Source organism: Nelusetta ayraudi, unplaced genomic scaffold (assembly GCF_046127955.1).
Source record: "Nelusetta ayraudi isolate G7.1 ecotype Tasmania unplaced genomic scaffold, CSIRO-AGI_Nayr_v1 ptg000016l, whole genome shotgun sequence".
NCBI classification, from domain to species: domain Eukaryota; kingdom Metazoa; phylum Chordata; class Actinopteri; order Tetraodontiformes; family Monacanthidae; genus Nelusetta; species Nelusetta ayraudi.
The window spans coordinates 5031416-5054991 of record NW_027466066.1 but is presented as its reverse complement, the minus strand read 5'-3'; the positions used below and the strand labels follow the sequence as shown (position 1 = coordinate 5054991).

At 48.0% G+C, this 23576-nt stretch overlaps 1 protein-coding gene, 1 long non-coding RNA gene and 1 other non-coding gene across 7 annotated transcripts; 1 reads left to right on the top strand and 2 right to left on the bottom strand.

Annotated features, from left to right (window-relative positions):
* Positions 1-3445: 3445 nt before the first annotated feature.
* LOC142886864 (testis-expressed protein 2-like) lies at positions 3446-22152 on the top strand. Of its 3 annotated transcripts, XR_012926458.1 has the most exons (14): positions 3446-3921; positions 5024-5107; positions 10827-12538; positions 13181-13381; positions 14423-14786; positions 15351-15652; positions 16528-16671; positions 16776-16875; positions 18653-18773; positions 19232-19354; positions 19476-19685; positions 20014-20134; positions 20603-21130; positions 21262-22152. XR_012926458.1 is itself a non-coding variant. In XM_076024102.1 (13 exons), the coding sequence occupies exons 3-13, from the start codon at positions 10853-10855 to the stop codon at positions 20750-20752; spliced, it is 3516 nt and encodes a 1171-aa protein (XP_075880217.1). In that variant the 5' UTR covers positions 3446-3921; positions 5024-5107; positions 10827-10852; the 3' UTR covers positions 20753-22152. The 3 variants fall into 3 exon arrangements, 2 of the variants coding, with proteins under 2 accessions (XP_075880217.1, XP_075880216.1); XM_076024102.1 differs by having other exon boundaries at positions 19238-19354; positions 20603-22152; XM_076024101.1 differs by having other exon boundaries at positions 20603-22152.
* LOC142886869 (uncharacterized) lies at positions 19029-23480 on the bottom strand. Of its 3 annotated transcripts, XR_012926463.1 has the most exons (4): positions 23235-23480; positions 23072-23144; positions 19884-22866; positions 19029-19758 (listed from the first exon to the last, which is right to left on the bottom strand). It is a non-coding gene; the product is annotated as an uncharacterized LOC142886869 (long non-coding RNA). The 3 variants fall into 3 exon arrangements; XR_012926461.1 differs by having other exon boundaries at positions 19884-23144; XR_012926462.1 differs by having other exon boundaries at positions 19029-19755; positions 19884-23144.
* Positions 22449-22585, bottom strand: LOC142887042 (small nucleolar RNA SNORA35). Its single transcript, XR_012926490.1, has one exon. It is a non-coding gene; the product is annotated as a small nucleolar RNA SNORA35 (small nucleolar RNA).
* Positions 23481-23576: the final 96 nt, after the last annotated feature.

Sequence of the window (23576 nt, the reverse complement as noted above, 5' to 3'; positions counted from 1 at the left end):
CAGTGCAGAGCCGCACTTCCAAGTGCACCTAAACCAGGAGGTCGAGAGATGGGGGGATTATGATATGCAAATGTGGCTTTGTTATCGCCGTTGACATTCGTTATTAAGCTGAACAGAGGGGAGGTAAGATGAAAAGGTGGCAACTGCACCCCCACCCCCACAGCCCCTTTTTAGCATAACCTCTCTTCTCAAACCCAGTGGCCTACCTAAGCCCCCCCAAAACCTTTTTTTTTTTCTAATTTTGATCAAAAGGTTACACACAACAAAGAAAGGCCTGTGTGCAAAGGAAAAGGCAGCCTGTGCACTCTTTGACTACTTTTGCACATAAGACTATTGATTGGTCAGCAGCCCGAGAGGTCTGTGTGTGCGCTTATGCATGTGTGTGTGTGTGTGTGTGCATGGCAGCTCACCTGTGTTCCAATGAGGTTATTGTCTTATTGGTTATTTAGGCATTGTGGAGATTTTTGCAACTGCCAAACACTATGTAAAGGTTTGCAGTGATGCCACACCCCGCTGCGATAGGATGGAAAAGGCAACACCTCACAGCTCTCAGGATCACTTCGGCTAGTTGGCTAGCAGAGCAGGCTAATACCTGGAGGAGCAACGCCTACAGTCATCTCACTTGGAATCCCTAACAGGAGGTCCCGCCCATGCGTTTTTGTGTGTTGTTTTCCTGTGTATTTAAAACATGACTGACAATGATCTCTCATTATGCACTGTGTGTGTGCGCGTGCACATGCAACCTCTTTCATCCGACTCTGATGGAAACAGCCGCGCACGCAGCTTCCAGTCTTCCAGTGTTGCTCGAAAAGCCATTGAATAGAATTAGTGCACTGCCCCTGGCAACAAAGCTGTAAACAGTGTCGCTACATGCTAACTTTGGATTTTCTCTGCAGTGGAGAAAATGAAAACACAACCGTGTTTTACCCAAAGTGTACTTAGTACCGTACTGTAGTACCCAAAGCCCCAGTTTACAACAAAGGTGAAACAGACCTGGGACCTTTCTATAGTGTTTGGCAGCTGCAAAAATTTCCATTCTGCCTAAACACCGTGTTTGACAGTCACCGCGTTGGGACACACACACGCATGTGCACACACACTAACACACGCGTACAAAGCGAGATTCAAACGTCTTTCAAATGGCCAGAAAAACTCCCAAGGATGACCTCCTGTTGAGAGGTCCTAGCGAGGTGACGCTAGGTGTTGCTACTCCAGCTGTTAGCCTGGCCCACCAGCTAAAGCGATCCTGAGAGGCGTGAGGGTTTTATGAAGTTGGCGGAGAGACGGCTATTAGCAGGCTGCATCAGGGGCTATCTGGCCTTTTTGAGTTGAGCAGCGGGAGTCCCGAGTGCTTTGATGTGGATCGCGGTGTTAAATGACTTGTGAAAGGTAGAGGGAGCTATTGAAACCTCTACAAAAGGCCGAGTCACTGTTATATAAGTGATAATTAGTAACTCTTTGCGTTTTTCTTCTCTTTTTTGCTATATTTCTTCATTTTCTCCCTTGTGACCCAGGTGAACATCCCCAACAACAACGCACGTCTGGTCGTCACGGTGAATGTGCAGCTGCACAGTGAGGCGGCGTATCATGAGAGCGAGCCGACAGCGAATATTCTCAGTGGAAATCAAAGCGTCACGTTTGACGTGACACGTGAGCTGCATCTGCACTGAGAAATTTCCCTCAAATTGTCCTGGAATTTCAAATGTAAACGTGTTCAGTGACAACCAACCCCACCACCGCACCCCCCACCATTCCCGATCTGAAAAATAGTTCAAAGTTCCCTCTTGACCTCGACGGCAGCAGTTCCAAAAGAACACTCAAGATCCAATTGAGAGGCACCCTGGGGTGTTTGATCATGTGACATAATCATTGTTGCCAGATGGAGGCTATCGGGAGAGTGAAAAGAAAATAAATGAATCTTTGTTTTCTTTTTAACCTCTTCGTTGGTTCCATTTTGTAAAGGTAAGACAGGAAAACACTTTTTTGGCGCAAATATTTGGTTTGTGTTACAACTATAGTTACCATTAATTTGCAAAGAATACGAAAAACTAAAATTAAATGCACAATGACACAACTCACCTCTTGTGTTCTTATTTTGCCCTTATTAGAGTTCAGTTAGTTAGTTCAGTTTGCATTGAGTGACGTTAAACACAAGGTGGCACTATTGTCACAGAATAGTAGGATGAGATGTTAGGCCCTAATGCCATGCAAGTCTATGGGGTCAAAAGTCAACTTTGTCCTAGAGACATGGGGCCACTTGCAGGTTCATCGGGATCCCTCAAGACACAGCCACGTCAAATTTGGGGCTTCTAACGGCTTGAAACTTTTTCTTCCTCCAAGGTGGGGCGTGACAGAGAACCACTGTGTTAGGGGAACAGTGATTGGAAGACACCTTGATAATTTACTGCACATCCAACAAGCTTTACGAGGCGCTGGCTTAATAACTATTTCTTTATAAAAAAAATAAATTTGTGTTCAAATGTTTAATCGTGTTAAACACATCGAAGAAGTCCCTTTTAAATATAGATCTATATAGCAGTTTTAGTCAGGGGACATTTTGTCCTTTTTGGATTACAGTGTGTTTATTTTTGGCTAACCTCGGGGTTAAGGAACCTTTCCCTCTAAATCAGCCTCCCGCTGTGCTCTTTTTCTTCCCGTGTTTGCGACATGATTACATAATATATTCAAAAATTGCTTTGAAAAAGCAGCGTGTTTATGTGTGAGAGAGGGGGGAGTGGGGATGACGGGGCGCACAAACAACATATTTTAGGTATTTCTGCAGGCGATCACCTACACAAGGACTAATTGGGTGCCACTCACACCACCACGGGAACAGAAACAAGTGTCCACTAGGTGGCTCACTTCCGCTCGGCACTCGGTTTGCTGATGAGAATCACCTGACCGACGGCTCGCTTGATAAATAAACCCCCACCCCACTCACACACACCGGTAATGATATTCAAATAATAAATAGTACTAGACTGTCAGACGAGATTTCGACACAGTCTTGATATCACATCCGTCCGGTAGATGGCAGCATCCCCCAAACAATGAGCTGAGAGACCCACGACCCGGAATTTGAATGGTCTGACGGCCACCGCCAGGTGCACCAGGTGGATCCGGGCCGACGGTGAATTGTTTTGAGTCGCTACTTGGACAATACACAAATTCGTAAAAGTGAAAATGGAGCAATTCAAGTGGACACATTGGCCTGATTTGAAGTCCGCAAGCAGCTGTTTTCCGAATGTGATCACGATGCCCGCAGCCTTTATTTACGGGGGAGTCAGCTGTGTGTGTGTCTGTGTGTGTGTGTGAGAGAGAGAGAGAGAGAGAGAGAGAGAGAGAGAGAGAGAGAGAGAGAGAGAGAGAGAGAGAGAGAGAGAGAGGAAGGAAGGGGGGAACCCGCGTCTGACGGCCGTACCGCAACGCCGTGACGCAACTCGCACTCGGCTGCTGCTGCTGCTGCTGCTGCTGCAACAACACAATAAAATATGAATCAGCGGCCAAGAGCCCACGGCTCTGGCGTCTCTGGCTGGAACCATCCTCCGGGTTGGGAGGAGGGGGTGTGGCGCTGCTGACCGTCGTCTCCCTCCCTGCCTCCCTCCCTCCCTCCGGTCAACCGGGAGACAAAACACAAGACGCCCTGGGAGATCCGGGGCCGCGCACTGTGGTGACGCGGATCGCCTTGGATCGGCTCCCGGTGCTCACCGCCGCCTTGGTTTATTATTATTATTATTATTTTCTCTTTTCCTCGCAGGCCAGCGAGCCAGCCAGCCAGCCAGCGAGCCAGCCAGCCTTCCCTTCCCCTCCTCCAGCTCCGGGGCTGCGGATGATAGGCGCTCCGGGGTGCAGGGGGGGGGAAATCCTCGTCGCATCGCGCTTTATTTTCGCAGCTCGGATGCATGGCGAAGCGATTTAAAGGTGAGTCCCGCTTTTCATTGACCGTCTTCTCACGCCCTCCATCCCGGCGGGTCCGTGGATCCGCGGAACATCCCGCCCTCCTCACCTGAGAAGCCGGAGCGCGTCCCTGCTTTGTTGTAACGTCATTCGTGTTTGTTGGGAGATGCTACTTGGGCAGCAGCCGCGGCTGAACCGGGTTTTTACGCTGGTGTGAAATGTAAGAAAAAAACAACCGACGGGCCACTGGTGGTCCCCCCCCCCCCTTTTAGAAGGCTGATAAATATGGTGAGCTGCCTCCAATATGGCTTAACCTCTCAGTGGATGTGTTGTAGATTGTCAACCGTGCCCGTGTTAGGATCGTGCAGCCTGACAGGTCCTACAGCTCCTGGAGCAGGCCTGCAGTGTTGTGGTCCCTCAGGAGACGCTCATCAGTCAGACTTTTAGCTCCGTGTCACCCGAATTAGACCCGTGTGACCGTTCTGGAGCAGTGATATAGAGGCTTCATACATGGTGTCCTCATATAGCCTCTGTGTGTGTGTGTGTGTGTGTGTGTGTGTGTGTGTGTGTGTGTGTGTGTGTGTGTGTGTGTGTGTGAAGTTACATTAAACCCCGTGTCAAACTCATTTTAGTTCATGGGCCAATAGAATAAATAAAATCATGGTATAATAATAACTTCAAATAACAAAAACTTTACATTGTTTTCTTTGTTTCACTTTGGTGGTGTTTTCGGAACGCTGCACTCTGCATGCACTTTTCTCTTTTTTGACAGAGACATTTTGGGGTAATGAGAGTGGCAAATAGGAGACGTAATAGGTTTAGGTAGGAAGACAACGTAGCTTCAGAGTGGCTGTACTTGGGCCCACTTGCTCAGCCCCGGTATTAACAGCTTGTTTGCATAGCAGAAAACGCTATTGCAACATCCAGTGGACAGTGGAACAGCAGTTTCTTTCATTAAACTTCGCAAAATCATCTTGCGGGCTGGAAAAAACACGTTCGTGGGCCTGCTCCGGCCCCCGGGCCGCATGTTTGACACCCCTGGGTTAAACGGTTGTTTCTCCACTTAAAGATATATTAAAAGCAAAACTGTTCAACTTTTTCCTCCACTCCTACCTTTGTTTTACAGGCATGTTATCGCACCATGGTCCGTGACTGTGGCGTTCATCCAGGGAGGATGCAAGACAAGATTCGATGCCTCTAGACTTTTAAGGTAACCATCAGTCTTCACCACCCAGTTTCACATTTGTTGTCCCAGATATGCAACGTTGCAACAATAAACGTGTGGATGTGGCAATACATTTTTTTAATTTATTTTTTATTATTATAGCTTCTTAAGTTTCTTCCTTTTTTTAAAAAAAAAAAGTTATTTTCTAGATGTTCTAAATATCTTCATCAAGGAAAAAACGTATCAGATCTCGAATATTTAGGAAGTGAGGTAACATTAAGCAAACACGATGACATGGCTGTGGAAGTTGAGTGAAAGAAGGAGAAACGGGCAAACATGCCAGACCGTTGTTGCAAAGCCGTTGTTGCAAACTTCTCCTTGTCCGTATCTGACTTGAACCAGTGCAGCTTGCACATACTGGTCTGTTTCTTTAGAAGACACATTTACTGTCGATGCATGTGCAGTTTCATCCATAGAATATGTTTCTTGATCTAGAGTTGGGGAAAAAAGTTTTGTCTAGGAAGCTGATAAGGACGACCGCCATCATTGCTTTGAGCCAATCTGAAGCGCGTCAGTTTAATTTTGTGTTCCAGTGCTGCAGTTTCTCAGCCTGGTTCAGTTGGGGAATAATAAGTTTCGCACTAAAAAACAGCCCACGCACTTTGAGTCTGCCTTTTAGAAAATTGCTGTCGAATGTGCCTGAAAGCTTCGCTTCAGTGAAGCTATTTGTGTCTGACACACCCACACACACACACACACACACACACACACACACACACACACACACACAATCAGTCCGCAATCCGTACAAATTCTCCAGAACAGCACAAGTCCTAAACTTGGGTAAGATGTTGGAGGAGCAGCAGTAGGTGTTTGGTGCAAAGTGGATATTTTTGGAGGAGAGAAGTTTTTTCACGGATGAAAGATTTTTCACTTGACCGTAAACTAAAATGTTGAATTATTATGACGACAGCAATAGAAAGGCCTTTGCCCTAATCACAAGTAGCGAGTGGAACCGCATTGACAGCGTAGGGGGGGGAGGGTTGGTGCTGACACTGGAGAGGAAGCCGGAGAAAGTTAAATGGGCGGCGCTTTCCTCGTATTGCTGATAACTTCGCCGAACAGGAAGTTGGTTTTGGAGAGGAAGGAGGAAGTCATTGTTTACCTGATGGCATATGAGATTTCACATTTGTTATGTCCAGGTTGCAGCAGATAATCTGTCTGGCTGTGGGGCGGTTACGCTGTTCCGGTAAAACCTCAGATTAAGTTAAATCAGACGTACGTTAAAGACGCCTTTCAAACAAGAAACAACAGGACAGTTTCTTCTTCTTTTCTTTTCTATTGTTGTGTTGAGAAACAGCTACAATGTTGTAAGATGTCCCTTGAGTATCGGAGGCGAGGGCTCTGTGTTCCGTTTGTGTCTGACTTGCACTTTCACCAGTGAAGGAAGTGCGAGAACATTTTAGGACAGAAATTCACCGGTCGGTTTTTGGTGCTCGCAGGGAATTTAACACCTCGAGCAGACACCGTTTGTGAGCCGGATGATCTGTTTTAACCACGGCAGTGTTGAATATCATGTAAAGCTCCAGTGATGTATTCTAGACGGGCTAAATGTGAGCTGACTTGCTTGCTGCTCGCTCGTTACAAAGAGAGAGGCGTCGACTGTTGCGCAGCTGTTACACTAATTCCCATCTTCCTCCCTCTTCCTTTTGGGCGGCCTGTCACTTTCAAGAATATTTTTCTTTTTTCGTGGAGGGAAGAAAAAAAAAAAGAGTCGAGGATATTTTTAGCCGCATCGCTGGAGTTTTTCCTGTGATGCTGCACAGGCTGTCAGGCAGGCGTAGCACCAAGCGTTCGCTTAGAAACACTTATTATTACTTAGAAATGACTGCCGTCGTTATTATTCATTGCGGAGCGTTTTAAATTTTATGAACCGCGGCTAATTATAAACTGATAAAAGCGCTTTAAAGCACAGTCTCCCTCCATGTGCCGTGACACAAAGGCAGGTTTGGACATCTGTCAGACCCTCGCGGCCACTTTGTGGGCCGTGGAGCAGCTTTTACATTGATCGTAAACCTCATCTTACGTCGAGGCGCCGGTGGGGCCTTTTGCGTGCGCTTCATCGTCTCTGAGCCGAGACGCTGGTTCAGGCGGAAGCGGCCACAATCGCCTTCCATCCATTTTCAATGGGGTTCTGCTGGAGCCTGTCCCCAGCTGTCATAGGGTGACGGCAGGGAGGCAAGTCGCCAGTTCATGGCAGGGCCACTTAGAGACAATCAAAGCCAGACAACCATTCGTACCCACTCTCACACCTCCGGTCAATTTAGAGTGTCCACTTCACATCACGTGTTTTTGGACTGTGGGAGGAAGGCGGAGAACCCGGAGAGAACACACACAGACACGGGGAGAACATGCTAACACAGAAAAGCCTCGAATCGAACCCACAACCTTCTTGCTGTGAGGCGACCACCAGTCTGCGGAATTCTCGTTCTTGTCTCGACTGTCCCCACTCAGGTTTTATGATGAGATCTTTAAGACGACGCTCCCCTGTCGAGCGACTTCCTCTCCAGCTTGCTGCCGCTTGTTTTTATGCCTTTACATTAAGCAGGGCTGGGAGGAGGGAGGTCGGGGGAGGGGCAGGGACGGGTTTCCAGCGACGGGGCCCCGAGTTGACAAACACTCGGCACACACCCGGCGAACCGCGGATATACGCGGTGACGAGCAGCTGCCGCAAGCCAACAAAGGCCGTGCGGAGATGAAAGCTTTCGCCGTTGGCATGGCAACAAGTGGATGGACGATGTGCGCTGCCAGGGGAGGGGAGGGATAGGAGTGGATGGGGGTAGATGTTTGACGCGTCGAGCGGCGCATCCCGGAACGAGCGAGGAGAGGGCGAGGTGAAGGAAACCGGTTCAATCCGGCTCTTTTGTTTTGCCGTCGTCATGGTCGCTCTGCTCCTCGCCTCCAGGGAGCTTCAGCCCGGTGTCTCTTCAGGCCGCGGGAGCTCGTCAGGTCGATGCGCTCCAGTTTGCACGTCCTCCCTGCGTCTGCGGGGCTTCTCTCCTGGTTCTCCGGCTCACCCCCACAGTCCAAAAACATGTGTTTGAGGCAAATTGGGAACTCTGAGTAGCAGAGTGCGAACCATCAGGGCCTTTTAAGCTTTTAGAGAAGCCCTAGAAATTTTCCGGACTAAAAAAATAGGAGTATTAGATGAAACATTTTTTAGCCCTTTTACTGTAACATCCTTCCGCAGAGGTCGCGTCAGTTTGTCCCCAACACCTGCTGACTCATCCAGTCACATCGGCCCGCTGACGCCGGATGAAACGTCCGCAGTTGATTGAGAGTGCAGTCAAGGGCCAACAATGACAGATTTTATTGGCACGCTTGGTGTTCCGCTTGTTGCGTTCATGAGATGTGTCAAACGAGAGATCACTGGAAAAGATTGCGATGATAAAAAATAAGATTCCTCGGAGCTAACAGTCAGTCGGGCATTTGGACGTCTCAGCGAATGTTGAAGCAACTGTTGAGTCACTGGTTGTTGAGTTTAGTTTTGAGGGGTTTACGCATCTCAATAATTTCCCTCGCGGTTGGTCCACTTTTAGATGCATAATTGTTTGTGAGATGCAATCAGCACTCAGTGGAGCTTCTGGAGTGTGCAGGCCAGCCAGCAGACTGGCCGTATTTGAGTCTAAATGTCTCTATCACTACACCCGTCATCTGTTGCCCGTTCTTGCTTTGCCAGATCTACGAAGAATGAAGCGCAGCCGCAACATGCTGAAGCAGAATTTGTCCTTTGTGAGGTCACAGAGGAAAATGTTTCTTTCTCTGTGCCCTTACTTAGTCTCTTATAGCCTCAGGGTTGCTGCCCTCAGCTGATCAGAGTGGCGGTGCTCACTTTGATTAACGGGACGAGCTTGGCTGTTGCTGCTTCCTCTTCAACCTTCATGCACAATCAGCTAAAACAAACACTGGGCTTTCAGCGGACATTCGGACCAAAATAAGCAACTCTGTTGGTTGTTGGCTGGAGCTAAATTCATGATTCAAATTTGTGTTTTAAAGTAGTCGTAGTTTACAATTTTCAATCCATCAGGTTTTTACCCACCTGTGTGTTGGCCACCATGAACCTAGATTTTAGTCAAATGTGTTGCATAGAGGCCATCAGGGTAGGATTCTGACATGCTGCCTCCTCTCCTCCATCAAACTCTCCATCTAATCTTCCTTATCCGCCCTGGTTCTCAATGTTCCTCATTCCAAAGAATGCGTACGTGCGCGTCCGGACATGACTCACACAAGCTGGCCAGCCGAGGGAGTTGCTGTCTGGGAATACCGAGTGCTCTGCTGCCTCGTCCCCCTGGATGCAGCCTCAGTAGGTGCAGCGCCGGCCAGAGAGCCCTCGGGGACTTCCTCACAAAGGCAAACAGTCACTGGAGTTAACAGCTCTGTTGTTTACACTCACCCCCCTTTCCTTAGTTACAGCAGGCAATTATATGTACCAGCTGATTTGAACAGCTGTGTGTAATGAAAACAGCATGGTTCTGTGTGCTCTCTTTCTCTCTCTCTCTCTCCCTCTCTCCATATGTGTGTTTGTTTATATATAAATATGAATATATATATATTGGGGATGTTAAGAATTTAATTGAACATTTTTTACATCGGGTATTTTTTGTTAAATGGTGTGCTGTGGTGTATTGCATCCCTAATATACGTGTGTGTGTGTGTGTGTGTGTGTGTGTGTGTGTGTGTGTGTGTGTGTGTGTGTGTGTGTGTGTGTGTGTGTGTGTGTGTGTGTGTATACATATCTATATACATATATATGTAAGTGTGTGCGTGTGCATGTTTGTGTGCACTTCATTTGCTCCGCCTCTTTGATCGCGCCAAGCGGAACTGATGGAGCTCTTACACGCCGCGGAAGAATAAAGCGGCCCAATAACTGAATAACAAATTAAGCCCTCGTTCAGCGAAAATCGGCTGCATGATAAATAGAGGCGGCTCTGCTGCGCTGAGATTACACAATGAGACGCCGTCTTTCTGTGATCACTGGAGCCAAACAGCCCATGGTGTGATTATGTTCCCGCGTATTGTTATGATTGGTTGGAGGGGGTGTTGCGGTGGGGTGGATGAGGCAGTGGGGGGTGTTTGCCACATTCACTCGTCCGTCTTTATGCGCATGAGGATCCCATAAAGCAGAGAAGCAACGTGGCGGCTGACGGCCAAAGCCGAGGCCAATTTGAAATGGAAATGACTGAATGTCAAATGTGACAAATAAAATGAGCAAAATCATCACTATAGCACGCGAGATGAGAACTGAAATAACTTAACAATAAATTAACGCCTGCATGGTTTCAACTGACCAATTGCACAACGGAAAGGAATCCCAATCTTGTCACGGTTGGAACTGGTGAGGATGCTGAGACGGACGAGGCTGAACGTTGGCACACACGCGGTTAATGGAGCGGAGAACATACCTGTTCAATCTGCCTTAGCCAGTGTTTCTCAAAGTGGGTGGCATCAACTTTGTCCTAGAGACATGGGGCCACTTGCAGGTTCATCGGGATCCCTCAAGACACAGCCACGTCAAATTTGGGGCTTCTAGTGGCATGAAAATTTTTCTTCCTCCAAGGTGGGCTTGGTGGGCTTTGACAGAGAAAGTTTGAGAACCACTGGCCTAAGCGCTGTGGGACTCAATCCCTTTTATTGAAGCGTTTGTGGACTGAATTGTTTTGCCCTACTATAATATGCTGCCTCTGTGTTTACCTTTCTCTCCCAGGCTGTGAACCCTGTGCAAGGGTGGTGATGAGCAGTCAGGGCAGCAGCAGCAGCAGCAGGGGAAGTGGCCATCATGCCGACGCTCGCCCCCCTCGCCAAGCCCCTGGGCCCAAGCTGCAGGTGCAGCGCTCCGTCTCTCGCGACACCATCACCATACACTTCTCTGCGCTGGGCAAGGAGGAAGACGAGGATGAGGAGGAGCTCTTTTGGGCGCCAGGCGGGCCCACCGGGGACGGAGCAGGGCGGGACGGCGCCCAAGCCTCGGAGACTGATGAGCAGTTTCTGGTGGCCAAGGAGGAGCTGCTGTCCGAATCCGCCGCTGCCCTGTCCGCCTCCTCCCCCGCGCTGGACGCAACGGACCCTCTCTCCCACGCGGCCTCTCCGGCCGTGACCATCATCCCCTCCGCCCACTCCCACCTCGCCTCCGACCCCCCGGCCAGCTCCTCCTGGCCCTCCGATCGACCCTCGGCGAGCTCCTCCTCCCACTCCAAGTCAGCGGTGGTGGCTGCGGTGCCCTCCTCCAAACCATTCTTCAGCCTGGTCAGGTCCTTGTCCAACGAGGTCGAGTCCCGAGAATCCGCCCCGGCCGCGACGGCTCCGTCGCACGCGCGCCACCGCCATCTGATGAAGTCTTTCGTGAAGTCTCTCTCCACGGACACCTCCAAGTCCGACCATCAGGACCTTCACCACCATCCTCAACAGCCAACAACGCAGCAGCAGCAGATGTCGCCATCCCAGCGGCCGCCGCCCCGCAACATGCAGCTCTTCAAGCAGTTCTCCCAGCCCCGCCTGCCCTCCTGCTCCGTGGTCGTCACCGGCGCGGTGGGCGGGGACTCCAAAACGGCCCCTTCGTCCCCCATCATGTCCCCGGACGGCAGGTCTTTCTTCAAAGTCCAAGAGGTGGAAGCCAGGATAGAGGACACCAAGCGGCGGCTGTCGGAGGTGATGTCCGACCCGTTGCAGCTTTTCAGCAAGATCATGGGCGACGAGTCGGCGACGGGCGGGTCAGGGGGGACGGCCGCTCACCGTGCCAGACTGCTGTCCTCCAGCGCGTCGGAGCTAAGCGGCGTGGCGGCCGTGAATGGGCACATCGCCGAGGGCAACAGCAGTTACAGCATTAAGGAGGAGGAAGTAGCGGAGGGCGAAGAAGAGGACGAGACCCCACCGGGCCGGGCCCACGACTCCGTTTTTTTCTCCTTCCCGTCACTGACACCCGCGCCGGCCAACGCGCAGCCGACTTTCCCCAAGTCTCCCTCGCTCACGCTGGGCCGCTGCTCCATGTCGGCTCTGGTAGCCCGGCAGGAGGACGAGGACTTCTGTGAGCTCTACAGCGAGGATTTTGAGTTGTGCACGGACACGGAAACGCCAGACGGGGATCGTTCCGGGTCCCGGCAGCCCCACACCGGCAGCACTGGGCTGTGCAGTGAACTGGACACAGAGGAGGAGGAGAAAACTGAAGAGGAGGAGTCGGAGGCGCTGCCGGTCACGACCCTCATCCTCCTGGCCCAGTTGGTCTACTGGTACCTGGTCTTTCCCGTGCCACCGTACGTGTGTTCGGTGGTGCACGGGGTGGTGGTCGGCTTTGCCTTGGCCTTACTGGTCCTCTGGCTCTCCTCTCCTGGACACTCTTCATCGAGATCCAGAAAAAGCAGGCAGAACACAGAGCCCTGGAATGTGTCCCAACTGGATATCAAAGAACCGGGAATCTTCAAGGTGGGAGAACCTCTTCCTACTCCGTGTCGTGTCTGATAATGATGTTACTTCAAAGACCATGGTGGTCAGCTTCCCTGTCTTGTCATACCCTTCGCAGTGTGCTTTGCCCATTGAGGTAAAGGAAGATGGTTAAACATACAGACATCGTTTCAATCCTCCGTGTACAGGATCTCTTTGAGAAAGTGGCCCAATATAACATAGAACAGAAATTAGATTAATACATTTCCATCAAAGATGAAAATGAAAAATAAATGTATTGTTTGAGTCATCAGGTCCTCCGTTGAAAATAGACCGTCCAACATTATGTAAGCACGTGTTTTTATTCAAGCATACCGTCAAGGCTACCAAACTGTTGCACCGGAGAGCCTCGAGGGCTCAGATGTTCCAAAGAAAAGCAGCACAGCGGCAGTGGAGAACATGATAAACACGGATTACAAACAAACCCCAGGAGCAGACGAGCGCATTGCAATATCAGCAAGGGTTCAAACTTACTTCTCCGTCTCCTGCTTTTCATCAGAAACCAGATAAGCGCGAAAACCAACACAAGAATCCGTGTCTAATGAGCGCAGAAAAATTGTGAAAACATAAAAAAGACAACAAAAAAAAAAATCGTAGATGATTCTCTTCCTCTCTCCTTTCAAGGGTTGGATGAACGAGATCCACAGCTACGACCCCGAGATGTACCACGCCACCCTGACCCACTCCATCTACGTCCGTCTGGAGGGCTCCGTCCTGCGCCTGTCCAAGCCCAACCGCAACATCTCCCGCCGGGCCGCGCACAACGAGCCCAAGCCTGACGTCACCTACATCAGCCAAAAGATCTACGACCTGACCGACAGCAAGGTGCGGCGAGTGCGAGTGTTAAAAAAACGAAAAAAAACAAACACGTAAAGGCGCGGAAATGCTGCGTCATTGGGGGGGAACAAACAAACACAAGAATCAACAAATAAAAGGGCGTGAGGTGAGGTGGGGGAGGGTCAGGGTTAATGTGTTAAATGTGTGTGTCACCCGCGGCTAGCCGCTGCGCGCTGGCGCTGACAGATAGTGACATCGAGCACACGTCGCCTCGCGTTTGTCTTTGCCTCAGTGCACGACCGCTAATGGGCCACGTTGCACGACAAAGCAGCTCAGCGTCACATGCGGTGCGCAAGCGGGGGGGTAAATAACACAGGTCAGCGGCACTGCGCACCCGGCTCTGGGCCCTGTGGGACGCCAAGGAATGGCTCCCTTAAATCTGTACAGTGCTGCTGCATTCGTATATCTTCCTGTCGTGTAAAGATGTAACTTGTACTCAAAGTGTGTGGGTTTTATACACCTGTGGAAGGCCACTGGAACTCTGAAGTTTTTAATATGTTCAGTTCTCTGCCTGAGGGATGCTGCCTGGTGAGCCAATGGGATCCCTCCGCCGGGATCAGGCGGACCGGGCGACCACCAGTTGTTGCCACGGTGGCCGAGTTCATTTCAGGCTCAGGCCTGTGTGGCTGTGTGACCCCGCGTTACCCCTCGTCATGAGCTGTCACATTCAGTAATGGCAAAAAAAAACCTGAAATCTAATGTAAAAAGAAAATCTGTGTCAAAGGGTTTCGGGCTCTTGTGATATATGTACGCTTGACTGAATGCCAGCTGAACAAACGGAGAAGCGGTTTTGGCAAGTTTTATCAGTTTTCTCAGCAAGAAAACAGAGCGAGTGTTCCAACAATCACCGAAAAGGATTTGGTTTCCCAGTTGCAGCCACTTGTATACCAAGTGAAGCTCCATATTTACTGTTGTTTCAATGCTTTCAGACGCACGCGATCATCATTATCAACAACATAATTTTTAATGACCGTCTTCATCTCGAGACGTTTCAAGTACATGGGTATTACGTTTACCCCCCCCATCTAGATCGAGCTGGTGCCTCAAGGTCTGGCTCGGAAACGGGTCTGGAACAAGAAGTACCCCATTCGCATAGAACTGGCCAAGCAGGAAGACTTCATGTCCAAAGCCGAGGGGGAGAAGTGCGACGGCGGGGAGGACAAGCCGGCGGCGCAGGGTGAGAAGCCGGAAGGGAAGGACAAGGCGGAGAAAGCCGAGGCGCCGGGATCGGCGGAGGCGGCCAAAAGGCTGACCCCCGGCGGCGGAGACCTGACAATATACCTGTTCGGGAGGACCGGTCGGGAAAAGGAAGAGTGGTTCCGAAGATTTCTGCTAGCGTCGCGGCTTAAGTCGGAGGGGCGGAGTGGGGGCCTGCCTGGCGTCTGCAAGAGTGGTGAGTCACATTTCCACTCCACCATCGCTTCCCACTGTCAGAGCAGAATCGTAAAGACAGTACTAGTGTGTGTGTGTGTGTGTGTGTGTGTGTGTGTGTGTGTGTGTGTGTGTGTGTGTGTGTGTGTGTGTGTGTGTGTGTGTGTGTGTGTGTGTGACTGCGGAGCCATCAGATCTGTGCAATAAGCTCCGGCTTAGCGACTGCCAATCCCCCAGACCCGGCGTACGGATGAGTGTGAATGGGTCAGCAGGATTACATGCACGGAGAAGCAGTATATTATAATATCGGTCACCACAGTGAAATATAAGCCCGCGTGTTTAAGGACCAGTTCAAAAAGAAATATCAGCGCTGTGTGGCTATATTTACTAAATACTTAATATTTATGTTTTCTTTATGGACATTGTGATTACGGTGACAAAACAAACCAACCTGATTAGCTTTTTTCCTTTCTTAAAGTGTCATATGTAGGCAAAACCACCGACATGCTACCATGTATATCATACTGACCTCCTCTTGCCACATCCTTCCATCCCCTCCCCTCTCCTTCCTTCCTGCCGATATCAGCCTTCTTGTCCTCGCATAGCCGCAGTAGCAGCGTCCAATCAGGCGCCGGCGGCCTGGAGGCCGACAGCAGGAGCAGCAGCCGAGGAAGCCTGGAGGAGCTGCCGCAGCCTCGGCACAGGGACGCCCCCTCGGCTCTCTCCGCCGGCATGAGGCAGAAGATGCTGCTGGACTATAGCGTCTACATGGCAAAATACATCAACTCGCAGGTGGCATCCAGCAGCCCTACGGCCGCCGCTGCCACCACCGCCACCGCCGAGAGCCCCGGGCACAGCCCTGCTAGCAGCCCCAGGACTGCTAAGAAGGTATATACAAAGACTCAGTCTGGTGAGGGGCATCCTGGGCTCAGCTAGAAGTCATCTCATTGATTGATTTGTTAGCAGATTAGTGGGCGTAACAACCTGACAAGCCAGATGGAGCCTTTTCCCCCAAATGAATTGGCCTGATTGGCAATTCGGAATGGGATTCTCTGCAGTCCAGCTGCCTTCCACATGTAAAGGACATCTGTGAACAAAAAGACTTTGTTGTATTTTTCACTCTGACAAACCTGTGCGAGATCTGTTTTCAGAACATTAAATTTTCTGCTATTCACATCCTTATTTTGCTAAAACGCAAAACCCATCTGTGCCTCCCATCTGTGTATAATTTGGCTTTAGCAACCATGCGGCTATTAATGGAAAGAATGACAGTGACATGAAAAACGCAAGTTTCAGTCCTGTATTTAAGTTGGATTTTCCTTTGATTAAATAAAAAAAAATCTGAAACGGTCTGATACATTTTCCAACGAAGCTAAGCAGCCATCCGTTGTTGCAAGTCAAGTGTGGGCACGCTCACAACTGTGCACGCTTGCGTTGATGTGTCTAAGATGCAGGTGTTAATTATGTAAACTGCCAGCCTTTATGATTATATTAACCCATATAGATCTTGTTCACTGTCACTGCTTGCAGCCTGATTAGTCAGTAGAAGAAGAAGGCAGAATTGGGAGATCTGTCAAATGGCTTGTTCAGACATATATCTATGCTACATAGAAGGTGTATCCCCATTGGGACACTCAAGTATTTTTCTAATCCAGGTATAATCACTATTTTGCTGGCCGTGTCATGAAATTTGATTTGCCTCAAACTGAAGCTCAACCATTTTAGAATTTGACATCAAGGGGACTGATGACTCTGTCCTTCAGATCCGCAGGAGTTCAGGGGAGTCTGTGGAGCCCGAGGCCTGGGTGAATGCTTTTCTGGGAAGGATATTCTGGGACTTCCTGGGAGAGAAGTACTGGGCCAACGTTGTCTCCAAAAAGATCCAGATGAAGCTCAGCAAGATCAGGGTAGGCGCTCACTCGAGCTCGCAGAATCCAGAAGGCCGTGGCTTTTTTTTTTTTTAATGTCTCTTCATCTGACTGATGTATCTCCTTCATATCTGACTGTTCAGCTGCCATATGTTATGAATGAGCTGACTCTGACCGAGCTCGACATGGGTTTTTCCATACCAAAGATCCTTCATGCCTCTGCACCTTCTGTGGATCACCAAGGTAGGAAAATAAGCTACAAGGGGTGGGGGATTTTCATGTTGAGCGGTGTGCAACACCAGAGGTTTCAGTTTCCCAATTCCCTAAATATCATCAGCATTTTGCTAACCCTGCCTGGCAACAGCAGTAGGTCCTGACATAGTGATGCCTGACGTCGTTCGCTCGTCAGAAACACTGAGTCATATCTTAATTGACTTGCTTGAAGGGTTGCTTTAATTGTGCGCATGAATTAATGCAAACATCCTCGTCCTGACTCATCCGGCCTGATGCCTGACGCCTGCCTCGAGCCCCAGAGAAGCAATCAGTTTAACACACAAGCAACAGAAGCATTTCAGCATTCATTTGAGTGGAATTCACAACAAGATAATAGAAGCATAAAAGTGGAAAAGAGGGAATTTCTTAAACTTTAAAATCAGGGTGTCGACATTGAATGATCGAAAATGTATTTTTAGGCTGCGCGTTGGATAATTTAACCTTCATCTAAAGCTGCTGCAACATGCATGAGGTGGTGCTTCATCTGCATCCACCAGTCAGTTATGATTCATCCCCCTTCCAGGCATCCTTCTATGGCTGAGTCTGCAGTGCTCATTAATGTGATCTGTCTCACACAAAGCTACACCCAAGTTGTTTGCAAAGCATCTTGGAACTTAATTAGTCCTCCGAGGAGTGTCCTCTCCAAAAGTTCTGTTCTCCAAACCTGCACGGACCAAGCAGTCTGCCTTTCGACATTAGCTCAACTTGTTTTACTCTTCATGGAATTTCTTTTTTTTTTTTTTAGCACAATTTTATAAGGGCAATAAGAGTGCTTCATGTCCATTGTTGGGAGGACATTGATTTATTCTGTGGCCTGAGAGGATGCTAATCAGAAACAGAGTTTGACAATGTTCAGCCAATTATGTTTTAGCCAATAGTCCAGTGCACCTTGCGGACCTACCAACTCCTTTCACATTCAGCCATTCATACACATGCAAACCCTGACGCCAACCTCCAATTAGGAGAAGTGACCTTTTTTCCACAAAGATGTGGACACTCTCACCCACTTACAGGCTGACCTGTCAGTATCGATCCACCTGCAACTGGCGCAAGGAGAAGCTTTTCTTTAAGAGGCACTGTCTGATTTTAATTACCTGAGGCGTCCATGTTGTCGGCAGTAATCTGGTTTTGCAGGCAAAAACTTTGTGTGTGTAAACTACACGCTGGTTTTGAGTTGTAGATGAACTATGAAAATATTGAAAATATGGAAAGCAGTGCACTTGTCATCCTAATATCCATCTTGAAAAAAAACAACACTTTTTTTTTTTTTTTTAGCTTTTTATAGGTTGAGGGCTTCATGCCAAAAACACTGGTGGCCACAGCATAAATGGTGCAAAGACAGTGCCTCTCTTTTACACGTCTGTGGCAAAAATACATGCATACAAATAAAAACATTCATTTAAAGATCACAGACTTGCTTGGTGGGCGATTTGTGAAAGCAATGCTTGGCGGCTGCAGCATTTAGCAGCTATTGAGCAAACAGCGGGGGTAGCTGAAGCCCCATTAACCTCTCTGGAGGTGTGCGATGTGTCAACAGGAAGCGACCTGATTAAAATTGGCCAATAAGATGGCATTCCTGCCTGTTGCTGACCTTTCTCATGTTTCCTCGAGGAAAGGTCTTCTTCCTGGCAGCTTGGTGGGGTGCCTGATGGCAATTAGTGGAAAGTTCCTGTTTGTTCGCAGCAGCAGCAGTATGGGGAGAGCGCTTGAGAGGGATGACTGCACTTTTTGCACGTCTGTTTTTCAGGTCTGTGGTTTGACCTGGAGATCTCCTACAGCGGCTCCTTCCTCATGACGCTGGAGACAAAGATGAACCTGGCGCGGCTGGGGAAGGAGGGAGAGGGGCTCGGGGAGCACGGGAAAGAGTGGTGAGCCCTCCGCTTCCTCTCTGCAGCAAAACAAAAAAAAATTAAGTGCAAATGTTTCGACAGATTGAGCTACCTCATTTTTATAAAGCAAGGGAGGGTTAGATACTAGTGAGTAAGTAAGTATTACTTGCTAAACCGAAAAATACGATCAGGAGCTGTGTTATTTTTCTTCTCCCTCTACAATTGTTTCTCTTGGCTTTTCTTCCCTATTCCTAATGAACTATTCTCTGGACGCTTCCCATTTTGGATTTGTTCCAATGCCCGGTGAGTTTGATATGGATGCCTACCAGTAAAACAATACACATAGTTCTGCATTAAAGATTTTTGACACATTGTATATAAGCATGAAGGTATTGAATAGAACTGCGCCTTGAGTGTTGATGATTTGGTACAACGCCACTGCGGCCTAATTATGTATCACTGAGGGGATTTCTAATGCGTCTGTGTCTGTGAGACAGGCCAAGGCCACGGACGTACTGCCTGGCAGACAGCGATGAGGAATCATCTAGTGCTGGCTCATCAGATGAAGAAGATCCTCCGGAACTCCTCAGTGACAAGGCCATTCCTGCTGGAAGCGAGGGGTGAGTAGCAGCGGCAGCAGTATTTCCTTTGTCATCACACATCAGTCGCACAGAGATCTGCAATGCACAAGACAGACGTTGTTCTGGATAAATGACAAACCTCTCATTCCCCACATTGCAGCTTTGTGGGTGGCCATAGGCCGAGCAAGATAATGCGCTTCGTGGACAAAATAGCCAAGTCAAAGTACTTCCAAAAGGCCACAGAGACGGAGTTCATCAAGAAGAAGATGGAGGAGGTGTCCAACACGCCGCTGCTGCTCACTGTGGAGGTTCAGGAATGCCGCGGGACGCTGGCAGTCAACATCCCACCTCCCCCGACTGACAGGATTTGGTATGTTCAGTGCACTTGAGTCAAGAATGCACACAGTGGATCCTGGCTTGAAAGTGCACATCAGCTCCCTCTGCTGGGAAAATGATGACAAACGCAAAAAAAGGCATTTGAAAAAGAAAATTGTGTGAATGCAAACCCAAAGAGGTTTTAGGATGATTAGCAAGAGTAACTGCATTTCATTTTATCTCTTATGTTTACCATGTTAATCTGAATGAGTGAGGATGATGTCATGAAATTCCGCATCAATGTGCCGCATCAATAGAGCAGGAATGTGCACATTGGAATGATGTCACACTGATTTAGACGTCTGTTGTCGCTTGGCTGTCAGGTATGGATTCCGGAGTCCACCTCACCTGGAGCTGAAAGCGCGGCCGAAACTGGGTGAGAGGGAGGTCACTTTAGTCCACGTAACAGACTGGATTGAGAAGAAACTTGAACAGGAGTTACAGGTATGGAGACAATTGAATCGACTCTGTCAGTGATGTAAGGAATCAGCAATGCGATTGTGTTGAACTATTTTTAATTAACAGTGGGCAGGGTGCCTCATACTGGGCGAGAATTAAGCAAGTAAGATTTGATATGGCATGAGATGTACTGCAAAGGAGCCACTTTGTGGCTTTCCCACATTTCCCCACATCTATCGGAGGCCAACACCTTGAAGCACACTTGTAAACAGTGGTTTGCCTGTCAGGTGGACCACACACCTGCACTTATCTCCAGCAGGGAGCTGAGAGGAAGCTCTTCTCAACCATACCTTGCCAAGAGTAAAATACAGCGCTCCATTGCCCCCTATTGTGATCTGTAACTGAAAGTGCACATTTTATATGGATGTCTATGAAGGCCTCCTACCTCAAACATAGCTTTATACAAGAGTAGTGTACTAACATTTACTTTTATGCTGTGATTGTCTTCTGCAGAAAATCTTTGTGATGCCAAACATGGATGATGTATACCTACCCATAATGCACTCTGCCATGGACTTGCGCTCAAATGCCAACTTGGTAACTGTGACAAATGATGCCTTGAATGACCCGGAACCGGAGGAGTCTGACTTCTCAGACATGTGAAGGTCAAAAGGTCTTTAAAAAAAAAAAGAAAACATGGAAATGTTAACACATTGGCAATATGACATGACACCCGTGCACCCAAAGCCAGGGTACATCAGTCGGTGGGCCCAACTCTCCAGTATCTTTACCCATGCACCAGACACATTGTCGCTCCAAAGTGCAGTCAACAAAGCTGGAAGTGCTGCATGAGCTTATGATCATCAGTGGCAACTGGAGGGAAACTGTGACACATGAACCCAGTCAAACTGTTTTTTTTATTGTCTAAAACAAAGCTGGCATTCAAGAAGTGTTGAAATGAATAAATGCGTGTGGAAGACCAACAGCCATCACATTCAACCCCAAGACCCATGACACCTGTGATGTATAGCAGCAACAAATGTGAATGCATTCAGTTTGTTGTTTGTGCAAGAACCTACTGGCTGCTGATTATGATGAGGCTGCAAGCCAGAGTAGGAAAACTTGAAAGAGAATTATGTTCAGAATGGCAACTTAGGTCTACTTTACATAAGGGATGTTCCATTTTCCGCGAGTGCTGCGAGGGGCCTGGCTACAATATGCAAATAGATCAACGGCACTGTGTCCACTGAACACTCTGGGTCAGTTCATGAAGATGGACGGACGATAGAACAAGACAGGTTTTATTTGTGTGCTATGGATTTGTGCTGAAGTCAAGGAGAAATTGAACTTGTACACACAGCAGCTGAACATTGCCCAGGTCTGATGAATGTACAGAGTTTCTCTGGCTGTGCAAGAAAAAGGCTCGTTCACGGTTCTTCTTCACATTCGTTAAGCCCCCACAATTATCTGGAAAATTAATCAGTATTAATTTTCCATTTAATTGCAATAGCATTCATAGCTCCTGACTGGCTTCTTTATATTTCAGATTTTTTTTTTTTTTTGCAATTGAAAGCAAGTCGTACTTATATTTAAATGATGATGCGAATATTAGCCATATTACCAGTTTTGTCATTGACATCCAGCTAATGATTGTTCTTGTTTCTTACTGTACTTGCTGTTCATCTGTTTCGTTACCACTAGGAAACAACATCAATAAACAACGGTTGTAAGGTTGTTTCTGCCATGACACTGAGCTCTTCGGATGCCTTTTACGTTACGTTTCATCATTCAAATGTGAGGGTTGGGAAAGTGTATGAGGCAGAAAGTGCCTTTTAAAATAATCAAACATTCCTCCGTAGTGAGCTGACATGCGTTGCATCAGATGGGAGACAGGGAACATTGTTTTTGTGCCATTGCTGTGACTGTCGAGTCCCCTCCCCCGACCCCCGTTTTATTGATATTTATTTGCACAAGATTTGAAATATGAATCATTGTTGTGTTCAGTGATGTCATAGAATGTTCTGATCATTGTGGGATCAATTAAACTTTTTCGCTTGGAAAAACATTTATGCGGCTTCATGGTGGTTGCATCTGAAATATGAACTCTTGCACTTAGCCTAACTGATCCAATGCAATTCTTGCAAGAAGAGGTTTTAATTATTTTCTCTCAAGCTACAAAGGACAAACCCATTTTTAGGAAGGTGTTTGGAGTGGTGTCAGATTTATCAAAGAAACAATTCTAGATAGTTCATAAATTGAATTTTTAACGTTTTCCACTATGCACAGTTCACATACAAAAACATTAAATGTTCTTCATGCTCAATTTTGCCTAAATCACACTGGTATTTTCATGTTCATCAACTGTGTCTTGCTTTAAAAGAGAGACTTGGGGGGAAGAACCAAGAAACCCCAGTTATGACAAGACTGGTTCATCTTGCACTGCTCTTGACTCGAAAATGACAAAAGAGGTCATTCAAGTTTTAATGAGCAGTGCTAAACAAAGGGAGAAAAAACCCAAACACAAATAAGTGACGAGGTGACAGACATTGTGGTTTTTATGAGTCGTAAAGTCTTTATTAACAGGTTTCATTTATATACAATGACATCCCCCGCCGGCCCCACACTCCCTCCCCGGTGCATGTCCACAAATCAGGCCAGTCTTTAGGCATGACTGAAGGCCAGTGCAGAATTGTGCTCACTAAATACTTACCATATTATACCATACTATCATATTTTACCCTATTGTTCCAGCAAACACCGTCACAGCTGTAGATTTCCTGTAAGGGGGGGGTTAAAGAAAAAAAAGGGGGGGGGGGTAAGTAGGACGTATACCACACGTGGCAATGAATAGTGAACGGATGAGGGGTCATGTCAGATATAAAGGTGACTTTCATATTTTCATCAGATGTCTAACGCAAAGAAAACATCATCCATGGACCCAAATTATTATTGTATGGTGGTCTAAACGTGACAAATACTCACGGCCTTCGCTGAGCGTCGCCTTGGACCAGCTTCAGTTGCACGCCACTTCAAAAATAACTGCATCGAGAAACTTCTGTGGAAAAAACACATCGGTGGAAAATAGTCAGTCTGATGATTATCGGTTACCAAGAAAAAGGAAGGGGGAAAAGGAAACAGGACGTACCTCGTTGGTCTAAAGGCCTACAGCAAAGTCCGCCTTATACGTTACACATCCACGATTAAAATATATTTACACAACGACATGTTAAATGGAGGTATAAATATATTACCTACATACGTTCACGAACCCAATAATTTAATTTTCCGGACTAAACTAAAAGTTTCTAAAACTAATCTTTCCTCGTGGCAGAGAACCGCGTGGTGTCAAAGCGTTACCGACGCCGGAGTTCTTAGAAGAAAATGTCCCCCGGATGCAGTTTATAGCACATCCGGTTCTCGCGAGCTTTCCCCTATTGGCTCACGGCTCTTCCCCCTCCTCCACTCCTCGCGCATATCCATCCCAAAG

What these genes read in the sequence shown, in the direction of transcription:
- LOC142886864 (XM_076024101.1), top strand. Translation starts at nt 10,853, where the DNA reads ATGAGCAGTCAGGGCAGCAGCAGCAGCAGCAGGGGAAGTGGCCATCAT. An exon ending in ACCTTCTGTGGATCACCAAG is followed by an intron (nt 16,876 to 18,652) that starts GTAGGAAAATAA and finishes TCTGTTTTTCAG; the next exon opens with GTCTGTGGTTTGACCTGGAG. An exon ending in GGGGAGCACGGGAAAGAGTG is followed by an intron (nt 18,774 to 19,231) that starts GTGAGCCCTCCG and finishes TCTGTGAGACAG; the next exon opens with GCCAAGGCCACGGACGTACT.